Source organism: Dermochelys coriacea, chromosome 2, assembly GCF_009764565.3.
Source record: "Dermochelys coriacea isolate rDerCor1 chromosome 2, rDerCor1.pri.v4, whole genome shotgun sequence".
NCBI classification, from domain to species: domain Eukaryota; kingdom Metazoa; phylum Chordata; order Testudines; family Dermochelyidae; genus Dermochelys; species Dermochelys coriacea.
The window spans coordinates 195,118,345-195,134,088 of NC_050069.1; the positions used below are offsets into that span (position 1 = coordinate 195,118,345).

General features: G+C 41.7%; 1 protein-coding gene across 6 annotated transcripts in view; it reads right to left on the reverse strand.

Moving 5' to 3' along the window:
- Nucleotides 1-6,115: 6,115 nt before the first annotated feature.
- Nucleotides 6,116-15,744, reverse strand: part of CNOT10 (CCR4-NOT transcription complex subunit 10) — a 60,327-nt gene continuing 50,698 nt past the window's right edge. For all 6 annotated transcript variants that reach the window (XM_043508986.1, XM_038388930.2, XM_038388934.2 and 3 more), the window contains 2 exons: nucleotides 13,035-13,110; nucleotides 6,116-6,432 (listed from right to left, as the gene is read on the reverse strand). In XM_043508986.1, the coding sequence (XP_043364921.1) occupies nucleotides 6,278-6,432; nucleotides 13,035-13,110 (231 nt within the window). In that variant the 3' untranslated portion in view covers nucleotides 6,116-6,277. The remainder of the gene's footprint in view (nucleotides 6,433-13,034; nucleotides 13,111-15,744) is intronic.

Genomic DNA, 15,744 nt, shown 5'->3' on the forward strand with positions numbered 1-15,744 from the left:
ACATCTTCAGCTTTCTGGAACTGGCTAACCAGTCAGTGTTATGGTAAAGCTAGGAAAAAAATATAAAATGGATAGTGTAAATATTAGAGCTGTCAAGCAATTAAAAAAATTAATCGCGATTAATCACTAATACCATTGGATGTTTTCAAATATATTGATTTCAATTACAACACAGAATACAAAGTGTACAGTGCTCACTTTATTTTTGATTACAAGTGTTTGCACTGTATAAAGAAAAATGTATTAGATTAATTGAAAAACACTAAGTACTGTAGGGCAATCTATCATGAAAGCTGAACTTACACACACAGAATTATGTACAAAAAACCTGCATTCAAAAATAAAAATGTAAAACTTTAGAGCCTACAAGTCCACTCAGTCCTCCTCCTTGTTCAGCCAATCGCACAGACAAAGAAGTTTGTTTATATTTTCAGGAGATAATGCTGCCCACTTCCTGTTTATACTGTCACCTGAAAGTGAGAATGGGCATTCGCATGGCACTGTTGGAGCTGGCATCGCAAAATATTTGTGCCACATGCACTAAAGATTCATGTCCTTTCAAGCTTCAACCACCATTGCAGGGGACATGTGTCCATGCTGATGATGGGTTCTGCTCGAAAACCAGCCAAAGCAGTGCAGACCGACACATGTTAATTTTCATTATCTGAGTCAGATGCCACCAGCAGAAGGTTGATTTTCTCTCTTGGTGGTTCTGAGTCTGTAATTTCCACATTGGAATATTGGTCTTTTAAGACTTCTGAAAGCATGCTCCACATCTCATCCTTCTCAGATTTTGGAATGCACTTCAGATTCTTAAATCTTGCATCAAGTGCTGTAGCTGTCTTTAGAAATCTTACATTGGTACCTGCTTGTGGCACCTTAGAGACTAACAAATTTATTAGAGCATAAGCTTTCGTGAGCTACAGCGCACTTCATCGGATGCATTTGGTGGGAAAAAAATGAAAGCTTATGCTCTAATGTATTTGTTAGTCTCTAAGGTGCCACAAATACTCCTTTTCTTTTTCAAATACTGACTAACACGGCTGCTGCTCTGATACCTGCTTTGTGTTCTTTCAAATCTGCAGTGAAAGTGTTCTTAAAATGAACAACATGTGCTGGGTCATCAGCCAAGACTGCCCTAACATGAAATATATGGCAGAATGTGGGTAAAATGGAGCAGGGGACATATAATTCTCCCCTAGGGAGTTTTCACAAATTTAATAATGCATTTTTTTTAAATGAGCAGCATCAGCATGGAAGTATGTCCTCTGGAATGGTGGCTGAAGCATGAAGGGGCATATGGATGTTTAGCATATCTGGCACGTAAATACCAAATACCTTGCAATGCGGGCTACAAAAGTGCCATGCAAATGCCTGTTCTCACTTTCTGGGGACATTGTAAATAAGATGACAGCATTATCTCCTGTAAATGTAAACAAACTTGTTTGTCTTAGTGATTGGCTGAGTGGACGTGTTGGCTCTGAAGTTTTAAGTTGTTTTGAGTGCAGTTCTGTAACCCATAAAAAAGAAAAATCTACAGGTGTAAGTTGCACTTTCAGGACAAAGATTGCACTACAGTACTTGTATTTTTCAATTCACCTCATACAATTTTTGTTTACAAATATTTGCACTGTAATCAAAATATACTTTGATTTCAATTACAACACCATATAAGATATATATGAAAATGTAAAAAAAATCCACACTATTTAATAAATTTCTCTTAAATCACAATTAATGGCAGTTTTAATTGCAGGGTTTTTTTAGTTAATTGCAATTAACCCCCAGCCCTAGTGAATATTTCACAGCTGAGCTCAGGCATTAGTTCATTAGGAGTTGGGTTGTTTTTTTTTTTTTTTAAAAAATATATCACCAGTTTCTGAAATGGTGTTTCTGCTGCAGGAAAATACTGATACGTCTCTGGTTCAAAATACAAGTCTACATTAGCATTCAGCCTCCCTTAGGCCAGAAGAGCATTCTTATTCCATGGAGAGTTAAGGATGAATAGTTCCGCTCAAGTGTGATTAGATATGTGGTATCTGGGGAACAACAACTGCATCCTTTTTTTTTTCAAACCGGTGAGTGTAATGTTCCATGCCTTCTCGCTGAGCTGAGAAATGCTGAAACAATACATTAGCATTTCTGCATGTGAATACTCCACATTCCTAGGAGGGGGAGGGAAAAACCTTTATTGAGGATGAGACCACACAGAAAGCATCTTTCAACCTTTTTATATTTAATCAGTCAATGTACTGTAAAAATAAGCAGATGTCACCTTTCAAACATATTTCAGAATACTTTAGGCTGAGTTCTGAAGTTAAGATAGGGGGACATACATATACTTCACAGACAACTGATCCTGAAACATTAATGCATCTTTCCATGTTGTAACATTGAAATATTACCTGGGCAGCTTGGACTTCAAAAGCCCAAGCTGGAGTGAGAGGGTAGAGAAGCAAAAAACAGTTGTGACTTTGGCACCAGTTCCTGGGCATTCACAGTCCTGGCCCATCATTTCATTTGAAGGCTTCCGTATTAATCAAATACTTCTCTAGGGCTCGGTAGCACAGCCTATAAGCTTTCCCATTTTCACCAAATGCTAAGTTAAGTGGCTTGCCCTAAGTTACTTATTTGCCAATGTTTTCCCACTGCTGGAGTTAAATACAAGCAGCAAGGACCTATTCAATGCTAATGGCCATTCATGCACCCAAGAGTACTCTCACTGTTGTGTTCACATCAACGTTTAAATGAGACTCTGCAATAAGCAAGGCTAACCATTTCCATGAGTGTGGAAAGGGACTGTCATAATAGCCCCTCTAGAGCAAGCCAGCCTGCTACTGTTCTTCCTACAGGGAATGCTGGCCACTGCTTAGGTGATTTATCTGACATACTTTCCTGTGCTCAGAGCTCATTTGCATCACTGTGTTGACAGCACTGGCCTGCAGCCACTCAGAGGCAGCATTCCTATGAACATACTTTCCAGTGGCTAGAAACAAATGCACAGGTATGGACAACTATGTGGTACTGAAGAAATGCAGCTGAACTGACCCGCAGCTCGTTACTGCACAGGAATGGCCAAACTGCCCGAGACCAAAGGTCTGACTTCTCTTACTAGCTGTTGTCAGACTGAAGTAAGGTAAAGATCCCACAGTAAGCAAATGAGGGTGATTATCTTAACCCTTCCAAAATGTTCATATTGCAGATATTCAGATTTGGTTGGTACATACACAATCCCTTTTGAAAGAAAAGGAGTACTTGTGGCACCTTAGAGACTAACAAATTTATTAGAGCATAAGCTTTTGTGAGCTACAGCTCACTTCACGAAAGCTTATGCTCTAATAAATTTGTTAGTCTCTAAAGGTGCCACACGTACTCCTTTTTGCGAATACAGACTAACACGGCTGCTACTCTAAATCCCTTTTGAATTATGGTACATTCTTGGCTCAAGTGACTACTATGCAAGCTAATGTCTTGATCACCTACTACCCACTCCCATTCTAGTGACTATAAGGATGTAGGCTAGTAAATTCCAGGTGTACTTGGACACTAATGACCCAGCTAGATTCTGGCCTTTAGCATTGATTATGCTTGTCAAGCTGAGTACCTGCTAAGTTTTGATAGGGGTCATGCTGGCTTCACACAGCTTTTGAAGTGACTGCTTGGGGCTTGGTGATAGAGCTGAGTGATTGCTGTAAAGCTTGGATAAGTTTTTTTATTTTAGAGCTTTTGCACGTGCACTTTACTTGCATATATGTGCAGCAATCGTTTTGCATTTTACTTTCTACAAAACATTAGCAATAGTAAAATTACAGTTTTGAGCATTTGTAAAAAGCAAGGTTTAGCAGTGTGCCTAAGAGTATTTGTACCAGATGTACCTGCCAGATCCCATAAACAGGAACACAGCCACCCACCTGGAAGATGAAACTTGCAGACTAGTTGTTCTAACTAATCCAAAAGTGAATTCACACCCTACCCCCTTGACCCTCCAAAAAAAAGTTAGTTGAAATGCTCAGAGGGCACTGCCGCCTCATCAGCTCTGATGGTCTTATACTCACAAGGACAGCGGGGAAATGAGGTTTAAATTCCAACGCTTCAGCCTGTTTTACTGGCTCTTAAATAAAAGAGGGGAGAAGGGCACCTATGCCTAATTCAGAGGAACCAAAGCCACATAACACTACTTACTGGTTACTAGAATGCCTGTGTTGTAAATGTGTGCATGAGAGATTCTTGGAGAAGGAGACACAACCCACATCTGGTAGTAGTAGGACTCAAGGGAGGCTGTGTTATGAAGTTGATAGTTTACTGAATGCATCCGATTAAGTGAGCTGTAGCTCACGAAAGCTTATGCTCAAATAAATTTGTTAGTCTCTAAGGTGCCACAAGTTCTCCTTTTCTTTTTGTGTTATGAAGGAAATTCAGATGCATACAGTTTGCACCGAGTACCTACCAACCACTCAGGGCTATAAAAATGTGGAAGAGGAACGGATTGCTCTAAAGGCACTGATGCACACTGTTTAGCCATTTTCATATGGATTATTCATATAGCCGTGGCAGTGCTTTAACGTGACTCGTGTAGTGGTGGCAGAGCTCTGGGAGAGAGGTCTCCCAGCGCTCTTAAAAAAAAACCCCCAAAAAAAAACCCCAAAAAATCCCACCCACCTGAACAAGGGACGTAGCCACCAGCGCTGGTGCATTGTCTACACTAGCACTTTACAGCACTGAGACTTCTTGAACTCAAGGGGGTGTTTTTTCACACCCCTGAGCGAGAAAGTTGCAGCGCTGTAAAGTGCCAGTGTAGACAAACCCTTAGTCGGACACTTGTCTATTCTCATGCTTAGCATTTGGCCATCCTTCCCGTAAAATTCTTCCGGGCAGAGGTAAGAGACTTAGCCAGTTTGAGGTTTCTGACTTGTATGTATAAAGCAGCTTGTTGTGTTTCAGACATTTATCTACATAAATGTATTAATAATATATCTTTACTATTTAAAATATTCAAAACTAACTTTAGTTCGTTTGCCTCTTGACTATTTAATCAATTGACTCAACACCAAGCTAACGCAACCCTAAAATTGGCAAGTTAGCTCAGACTAGAATGGGGTCAGGCTGCAAGACATGGGAGACATCACTGCGTACAAGCAGGCTTTAGGCTTTTGTATGTAGCAAAGTAGCACGTGCATGGGAGCTTAGGCAGCCCAATGAACTAACACCCAGGGCTCCTCTCTGAGTTTAAGGCACAAGTGAGGAGGTGTTTAGTCTCAGCCTATCTTCCATTCATACCACCATGCAATTTAGCAGTGATGGGCTGTATTTACTGGGAGGACAAAGAACAAACCCAAGGCTCCCACAGTTCACAATTCTGATGATACCTATTGGAGCATCATCAATCCAATCTCTACCTTTCAAGATAATAAATCAGGCTTAACTATTACTAAACTTCTTTTAAGAAGAGTTACCATACATGGCAGAATCTATACAGAGTAGCTTTAAAGAAATAAAACCATAGGCCCAGCTATACGAGGGTTTTAAGATTGGAGACAGCTGAGGAAAGTCGCCTATAATACTTAAATCTCTTATTGTAAAACACAAACTTGCAGACAGTAGCTGTCTGCAGGAAGAGAATCCAGTAAATGTCTCAAGGTGACATAGCAAAAACAGCAGAGAAAAAGGTGTCTCCAATACAATAGCTACAATAGTATTGTTTCTATTACATCCTGGTTAGCACAGGCCAGACTAGATGATCACAATGGTCTCAGGATTATCCAAAAAGATAGGCTGGCAGATGACTTACTTTTTGTACAGATCTGATTATGGTGGTTTGTCCCTGGTCCCTAAGAAGCATGAAGAGTGGAGAGCTTTTGGCAGAGGCTCTCCATTAACGAAAAGAGGCAGCTGCGCCGATTGGCTGTACTGAAAATTAATAGAAGTGAGCTGTGTTGCAAACAAACTGCTCTGTATGAAAAAAGCAGAATCAAAACTAATGACTACTGCAAAGAGTGTGAGTTAAAATGATTAACAGCATAGATGGTGGTGATCAGGCCTGTTAGTAATTAAAATGGAAATGTTCCACACTAAATTTCTAAATTCACTAAATTTGTTCCTTTTACAAATGTCTTCAGACATGATTTTTTTCATTGAAATTTTTTTTTTTTTATTAAAAATGTACACAAGCCAGCACATTCCCATATTCCTGGTATTCAGGTGGCTGAGAGACAGTTTTAAAAAAATATACAAACTCACAAGCCCTCCTCCTTAGGGCCTGTCAGGTTATAGCAAGACTTCACTTCCTTTGGACAGTGGTGAAAGCTGGCATCTGAATGGGCTGGATAGTGTGGACTGGCTGAAATATTGGCTTCTTTCGCATATCAGTGTGTGTTTTCACTGAAGGGAGAAGCTGGTTTCTTTTGATGATCTGCAGTGCCAGTTGAGTGTTACCTACAAAACAGTTTCTAGTTAAAATTCACTTCTATCCATGACAAACTCTTGAGAGTCAGGACCTGGGACAGAAAAATCTTGAAAAGGCATCCTAGACAATCCCCTGCCCACGGTAGGTCCCACCCATGCAACTCTGGTAAATCTTATGCTGCAGCTAGCATATGCTATTTCATAATGATCAACATACTGATAAGTGGATGTCACCTACTATAAATGCACATCAAACAAAAAAGATAGTTGAAGCAACAATAGTGCTCAATTCTAGCTGCTGTTCCTAGCTATTAAAACAGTTATACCTCCAGGACAGAGACTTGATTTTAAACCTTAGAGTTGGCAGAGTACTTGATACTATGAATCCCCAGAGTCACCTTGCCCCCTACATCCAACTTGGACTTTTGTACAATCCTATTAGATCTGAAAACTCAAGGGTTCTTAGACAATTATACTCCTTTGCCATCACTGCTCTCTCAATCATCCCCACGGACTACATAGTACATAATAAAGGGAAACACAAGTGAGACATCAAGGATATATATACAAATCAGAACATATTAAAGCTAAGATTCTGACTTAAATCAGTCATGCTTAGAGCTGGTCCACATTTTTCAAACTAAAGTTTTCATTGAAAAATGGCCTTTAAAAAAAGCCAGCATGACCCCAAATTGTTTTCTGTTTAATGAATTCTGAAAAGATTGGTTTTTGATTTTTCTCTCAAGTCGTGTAACATGAAAAGAGAGGGAAAATAGAGTAATGAGAATTTCTGAACTGAAGTGAAGTGATGTTTGTAAAAAACCAGCTCTAGTCGCACTGAACATCTACACCCACTTTGAGAAGGAGACCTGAAAAAGGAAAAGAAAAAGGGATTGTGCTCTTCTGCTTTGTAAATTGAAGTAAGTAAATCCAGAAGGGTTTCCCAAAGTTTGCTTTAAAAACAAAAAAAAGACGTTGTCAGGTCTTGTCTAGAGCTCTCATTAACGTAGTAGCTGTGCAGTCAAAGAAACCAGGCAAGCAAAATCTGGTTAATTGAAGGGATCTGATTTTTATTCAGACTATTTAAAAGTTTTTGGTGGCACTAGTTTTTCCTCAAAAGATGTCTTTGTTAGGAATTCAATGTCAAAGAAAAGAAATCTCTCACTCAACATATAAATTATCCACAAAAAACAGAGAATATGAGACTTCATATTTCTTATTTTGAAAATATAAAGAGAAAAATCTTAAAGGAAAACTATCAGCTTAAGTCACACTCCTATCTGAATATGTTTCATGTACTATTTTTACATGCAACACGATTGTAACAGATTAGAGCGGTGAAAAATTGAGCACCGACAGCACTGTCTGTTCAGTTACTAATGCCCCAGTCCTGCAGGTGGTTCTGCTCTAGGAATCCCTTGCAACCAGAGTCCTGATGGCTTCAGCGGGGCTCCATGTGGGTGCTTTGTTGTGCCCATGCAGAGCAGCTCAGAATGAGGGCTGTCATTCCTGTTCCAGTGTGGGTCCTTCACACAGCAACAGGGGAAATTTACTCATCTTACTGTAACTGGAATCCTTTGAAATGTGCTGTCCATATACACACTGCACTATTGGTGGACATGAGCAGTACCCTGGGACTCCCTGTGCTCCACATAAAGGGCATATAAGGGCACAGTGCATCAGTGCGCCTCTGTTTCTTCTAAACTGTAGAATCTGAAGGATAAGGACACCAAAGCTGAGTGGATGGAGGCTATGTAGAATGTGCATGTGAATAACATCTTTTCAGTGAAGCTACTGATGCTTGAGCTCTAGTTGAATGAGCCCAAGGAACCGAATGGCTCTGCTATGGCTACTTCATAGCAGGTCTTGATGTAGTTGGGAGATCCAGTTTGATGGACTGTGTGTTGATATGGCTGATCCCCTTTATTCTTTTTGCAAAACAGACATATATTCTCCAAGGCTATTTGAACGGTTTTGTCCTATGCAGGTAGAAGGCTAATACCCTCCTGCCATTTAAGGAATGTAGCATTACTTGTGCCTCTTGAGGCAAGAGGCTTTGAAAATAATACTGGCAAGTGGAACTCAGTAACCACTTTTGGCAGGAACTTGGAACGTGTCCTTGAGATATCTTATCGGAATAGAAGATTGCAAAGGGTGGATCAACCATAAGTACTTGGATCTCATTTACCCATCTTGCTGATGTGATGGCCATCTTCGCAGAAGTGTAAAAAGGAATAGGTAGCAAATGGTTCAAATGGTCTGCTCATAGAATCATAGAATATCAGGGTTGGAAGGGACCTCAGGAGGTCATCTAGTCCAACCCCCTGCTCAGAGCAGGAACAATCCCCAATTTTTGCCCCAGATGGCCCCCTCGAGGATTGAACTCACAACCCTGGGTTTAACAGGTCAATGCTCAAACCACTGAGCTATCCCTCCCCGCATGAAGGATGAAACTACAAAATTGGGGTCCCATGGTGCACTCAATTGGTGGGAATACGTCAATCAACCCATTTAAACATTTCATCATAGTCAGGTGAGAAAATACTGTGTTTTTCCGGGCCGGAGGGTGATAAGCGGAAAGTGAACCCTGACTGAACTCAATGACAAATTATTGTTCTTTAGCTCTAGCAAAGAATCTAAGATCTGAGGCATCGAAGAATTGTGAGGAATAATCAGCCTTCTACAGCACCCGTGGGAAAACCTTGTCCATTTTGGCAGGTAGGTTTTTCTTGTAGACTTCTTCCTGGTGTTCATAAGGATATTCCTCACTGGAGAACAACAGGCATATTCTACTGACAACATGCACCCAAGTACCACACTATGAGATAAAAGGATTTCAGTTCTGGATGTAGGATCTCTCCCTTCTTCTGTGATATGAGATCTGGGAGCAGAGGTAAGGTCTTGGGTTGGAAGGTTCACAGGTATAGCAGGTCTGTGAAAGAAACTGGCATGGCCATGCCAGGGCTATCACAATCAGCTTGTATGAATCTTCCTGTTGACCCTTGCAGAGCACTCTCAATATCAGAGGGTAGGCATATATTAAGGTCCCTGACCCTGGAATGCATTTGCCAGGGAGCCCAGGCTGATGCCTCCCCTAGAACAAAATATTTAACATTTCCTGTGACCTCATGTGGCAAGCAAGTCTATCTGGAGGTGACCCGAGAACAGAGTTCTTTATCTCCCAGTAGTGATTCTGGAAGAAGTGCCTGCTCAGTGCCTGCCAATGTATTTTAAATGCCTGGTAAGTATACTGCTGAAGGACAATCTAATGTTTGATGCATCAGGTCCACAACCTGACAGCATCTTGGCTCTGCATTGTTTTTTGCTGCAGAACATGGTAATTGTATTGTCAGTCCTTACCCGTACCAATTGTCTTCTGGTAAGTTTGAGAAAAGTCTTGATGTTTTGCATAAGCTCTGAGGTGGATAGGCATCCTTGCTTCCTAGACCATCCAGAGGACTTGCACTTTGAGCAATATCGTATGACCACCCAGCCCCTTAGTGAAGCATCTGTCACATTGTATGTGATGTGGGGGGGAGGGGAAGAGAGAGAGAGAGAATGGAAATCAATCCCTTTGCAGATGCTTGCTGGATTTTTCCAGTGTGTCAGAGACGACAGAACAAGAGAGGACACACAAAAATGCATTACTAATGATGATTGTTGGTAAGTTGGGTAAGCTTCTACCAGCAGCAGAGGTGAGGTCTGGCATGTGGTGTCACAAAGGTGACAGAGGATACATGTCCTAGTAGTCATCAGATAGATCCTTGCTATGGTATTTGGGTTTTGTTCCAACTGACAGATGAGGGCCAATTGGTTGCTGAATCTGTCCTGTGGGATGTAAACCACTGATGCGGTGGAACTTAAGACTGCTCCTATGAATTCAATATTCTGGACAGGAATCAGGCTAGATTTGGGCAGCGTGACTTTTGAGGCTAAGCTGAAGCATAGGTCTAGTGTAAAGGCAGATGGAGCCTGAGGCATGTTGAGGAGGAATTTGTATTCAATGTCTGTTAGGGAGAGGGAGTGGGTGCCCCTTGGCATATGAAGGGCTGGTAACTCCTCACTTAGTGCCACCACTATCTGCAGTGTTGTTGAAGGCTGTGGTTTAAATAGGGGACAATAAAGGCATTTTGCATGATCATTGGTTACGGGCATGGGCCCTTTGTATGTGGGGCAATACTTAAGCCCAGGAGACTTAAATGAGACCATCCTGGGGCTTGACAATAAGTCAAACTAAGCTAAAACTTATGGTTAGATAATATACTGTAAAAATATTTTAAAAACTGTCAAAATTATTAATTGTGCAGGAGGAAGTTGCTGGCAGTTGCACAGGCAGTGAGTTCAGTCTCAAGCCAGATGTGATTAAGAGGAATGGAAGAGTGCAGTGCGCTCTGCCCTTACATGCCCTCGATGTGGAGCATGAGGACTCTCAGGGCATACGTGTGAGGTCTAGATACTGCTGACTAAATACTCTGGACTGAAGTGCACGATGCAAATGTGCATATGGACAAGCAAGTGAAGGAGAATACTAAACTGAGGACATCTAAGGGGTAGGTGTGGTACATGGCATATTTAACTCATTTTTGGAAGCTTAATAGGTTTCAGGTTGGTGTCCCTTAAAAAACCCAACAAACCTTTTAGGCCTTCTTTATACTTTATACCAGGGTTGGCAACCTTTCAGAAGTGGTGTGCTGAGTCTTCATTTATTCACTTTAATTTAAGGTTTCGTGTACCAGTAATACATTTTAACGTTTTTTAGAAGTCTCTCTCTATAAGTCTATACATCATATAACTAAACTATTATCGTATGTAAAGTAAACAAGGTTTTCAAAATGTTTAAGAAGCTTCATTTAAAGTTAAATTAAAATGCTGATCTTACACCGCTGGCCCACTCAGCCCGCTGCCAGCCTGGGGTTCCGTTCACCTAGGCCAGCAGCAGGCTGAGCAGCGGCTGGAACAATAGCTGGCAAGGGGCTGGCAGCCAGAACTCCAGACCGGCAGCAGGCTGAGCATCTGCCAGCTCCTGCCAGCCAGGATCCCAGCTGCCGGCTCCGCTCAGCTAGCTGCCGGTCTGGGATCCCGGCCCTGCCCACATAGAGTGGGTACCTACCTTCTCCCTGGTTCTAGCCCATTCTCTTCCTCTCTCTCTGCACTGAGCTGAGGGTGGCAGTGCACGGAGCACAGGGATGAGGGGTGAAGGAGCAGGCTGGGGGTTGGGTCTGTCCAGGAGCTAGAATGAGGGAGGGCGGCTCAGGGTTGGGGCAGGAGGTTTGGGTGTGGAGTGCTTACCTTGGCAGCTCCCATTTGGTGCGAGTGGGAATGTGGGGAGTGCAGGGGTCAGGGCAGGGGACTGGGAGCAGCCCCACACCCCCAGCCCAGAGCGGCTCACAGCAGGGGGCTGGAGAGGATATGCCCTGATTCCACCCCCCTTCCCCAAGGCCCCATCCCCACCTCTTCTTCCCATCCCTTGGGAGGGCCATCAGCTGATCAGAGGCAGGGAGGGAGAGGAGGAGGGGCAGGAACCCAGCACGCTGGGGGAAGAGGAGGGGGGCGGGGAGCTTGCCTGCCCTGCAGCAACAGCCAGCAGTACCAAGCTTCTTCACGTTGCCCCCGCGGGGGGAAGAAAAGAGAGAAGAGCAGGCCAGGGTGGGCAGGATTTTTAATGGCATGCTGCTGCCTGCTGGTGTCCCAGCTGCCGGCCCTACTCAGCCCGCTGCTGGCCTGGGTTTGGCAGTGGGCTGAGCAGGGCCGGTGGCTGGGACCCCGCAGGCAGCGGCGTGCCATTAAAAATCAGCTTGCGTCAGTCTTTGGCACACGTGCTATAGGTTGCCGACCCCTGCTTTATACAAAGGTTCAAGAAAGTGCATAAACTTTATCATTCAATCTCCCATAACTCACTAACTGATAAGTATCAGAGGGGTAGCCGTGTTTGCCACTTTTACGGATCCAGACTAAGAGTTCTGTGGCACCTTATAGACTAACAGACATATTGGAGCATAAACTTTCGTGGGTGAATACCCACTTCGACAGATGCTGCGTCTATAAGGTGCCACAGGACCCTTTGTCACTAACTGATAGGATTTTGCTCAAACTTTCCAAGACAAATTGCTTTTGTACAGAGAGAATGCATGGAAAATTTCAGCCCAGAAGATGAATGCTTTTGAGTGGGTAAGAACAGGTTTATGCTAGACATAGTTTTAAGTCTGAACTACAGCAGGCACTGCCAGCCAGCTGTGTAATTTAAGCTAAGAAACACTTATTTTTACACAAGGACTATCAGTTACAAAGGAAACAAAAACAAACAAAGAGATGGCAACTAATGGCGCCATGTAGAAGTAGTGAGTGTACGTACGTACGCGCACACACACACACTTTGGACATGAAATGTGGGGAACAATTAATTGCACAACTTGCTGAGCTGTAAACACATCTGAACTCCAAGTCTAAATAGACAATGTATTTCGGATGGTACTAAAGGCTTTATTCTACTGCTTCAGCTTCAAAGGTTAGGGGATTCTTTGGTAAAGTTTGCAGTAAGGCCAAGAATAATAATTAAACACAAGCAGCACAAGAAGCTTCAAACAACATAAAAGTGGTTACAACTGTTCAGAAAAGATGCTAAAATTATTTACCATTCTGTAGTTCAAGATACACAGCCAGTAGAATGGCCTCCGGGGGAATTTCTTTTGGATGGATCAGTGAAGCAGCCTTATCCCAAAATGAGAGAAAAAGGTTATTAACTCAACAAGAAGGAAAATACCAGTTAACAGGATAGTTGTAAGACAGGACAATAAACAAACTAAGGTACTGTTTTTGAAATATAAATACCTGCCATCAGGTCCATGTATGCAGAGAGAATGACAGACGATCTGCCTTGTAAGAATATTTCACACCTCTACTCAGAGGCACCATCTGCTTTTTACATACATACATGACAAATATAAAGGAGTCATTCCTGAGCCAATCCGAAGGTTTTGTCTGTTTTTTCTTGGAGGGATGATTTCCCAGACGAGCAATTCATTCAAAATCTCCCTACAGTCACATGATCAGATCCTCCATTATAAAGCTAATGAACCTATTCAGATGTGCACCAGCTAGGGATCTCTCTCTCTCTCTCTCTATTCCCAACCTGCAGCAGTTTGAGAATGCAGTGAAATGTCATCGTCTCAGCCAATCAGAGTGCAGGAATACTATATAGTTACTTAGTTCCCTGTGCTCAGATTGGTTGCCAATGATTTGTACAGATGTTTATTTCTTAATACACATATAGTATTTGATTCCCCATACTCTGATCAGCTGACAGGCAGCATAAAAGGATTTCATGATCACAGTACAATTATTTCTCAAAACTGTGTGGTAAATATGCAGCTCTCCGATCAGTTGGTCTAATCTCTGTGCTCTGACTGGCTCCTATATTCAGAAAGCTCAAGCACAGTGTCATTCCTTTCAGTCAAAGCAGAAAAATTTGAGATTAATGCAAAGAAAAACAGCAAGGGCTGTCAAGCCTCTGAAAGGGCAAATGTTATTAAATATTCGACTCATTTCCCTCCTCTTCATCCTTCAACCTCAACTTCCTTCCCTCTTCATCTGGGCAAGCATCACTGTCGTCTGTGTTAGTCTTGTTTACGCTGGAAGAAAATAGCCCTTCTCCTAATCAATTTTGAAATGTGTAAACAAATATATTGCAACTATTCATACAAAAGCCTTATTTCCTTTCCTCATAGCTTAGCAAGAAGGAAGACAAAGGATAAAAAATGATGGAGGAGGAGAGGCTATGATTTTTTTTTAAATCATTTCCCTTCCTGAAGTTACTTTGAATTTCATTTCAAAGTGTGAACAATTAAATATTTCCAGTTCAACAAAGATGCTTCCCACTAACTCACTAATCACCAATTAGTAGACTCAGGGGCCTCCAAGTTTATTTGCTATAAACCCCTTAGCCTTACAGTTTGTTCAGCCCAAAATACAGCTATTACTTCACTAAGAAGTGAGCACACTGAAGTTATATTACCTCAATCTGTACAAGTATATTTGGTTTAATACCCCCCCAACCCCAAAGACATACACACATTCCTGAAAAAGGACAGACCATATTTGTGAAAACTAAAAATATGGGACAAGATGATTCTGTATAAAAAGCCCTGGTCCAAGCAGTACAGTTAAAAGACTGAACAGTAATTTGGGTAACCTGGTACCAAAAGTGCTATTTCACCATTTAATTTGCCCTATTTCTCTCTGCAAGATATAAAAACCAATGGTGTCCCTGTCCATTGTTTTTCTAGTTGGTTTCACTCAGTGTTGAACCCAGCCTATCCATCCATTTAAATATGCACAGTGAAGTCATTCTGTGTCCCCTCTCTTTCACACATGGTGGTAGTTACATGTAGTACCCAGAGACATGGATCTGCTCTGTTGAGAGGAAGGAAATGAACAGCTTTGAATAGCTTCAACTTCAATTTCTTCAACTTCAGAGTAGTATCCTGTTGTGGACAGTGATTAAATTATAACAGCTTAAGTTATTCTGTGGAGAACGCTTTTTAGTTTTTACAGAGAGGAGAGTTGCTACACCAAGGGAAGAAAGGAAGAGGGAGTAAAAGCTAGAAAAACTGGAGGAAACTGAACTCCAAGGACAATTAATTCCCTCAGCCTCAGGAAACCCCTAACCTTTCAGCACAAGTATTTGCACATTTTTTGTAAGTACTCCACAAGTGAAATTCTTGCATTCAGGTAACAGAAATGGGATGTTTGTGTTTAGATTTTGATATGACAGATAACAGCTGTAAAGCATCCTAACTTCCCACCAAGGCAGTTGAGCAGCTTTACAGTCTTAAAAGTAAACTAAAATAAAGTTTTAGCAGTCCAGTGTTTGGAATACCAAAACACCACAAAAGTTCTGCTTTTAAGGGCAATAACTATCACCAGTTTTGGGAACAATTAAGTGTCAGATTAATTTTAAGCCCACCCACCAACAGTTTAAGGCAAATTTGAAGAAAGGCTAAAATTGCAGGCTTAATTGACTGCTTTAGAGAGTTTGATGCCTTTGGCTTCCCTTTAGCCACCCCAACGTTTTTTAAAACAATGAAGCTAAAAGGGATACTGGTGTGATGGTTGACATAATTGAGAACAACTTCATTGGATCTAATCCAGAACAGCTCTTATTTCCAGAAGAGCTCATTTAAAGTAGTTCTAGACCATCGTGTCAATATTCATTTAGATAAAACACCCAAGAGAAATTCACCTAAGCAGACAAATGGCTTTGAAATCAGGTGAATATGTAAAGATGTAATTAAAATATTATTGAAAACATTTTTCAGGCTTATCTTCTGGTTGAAAACATATAGC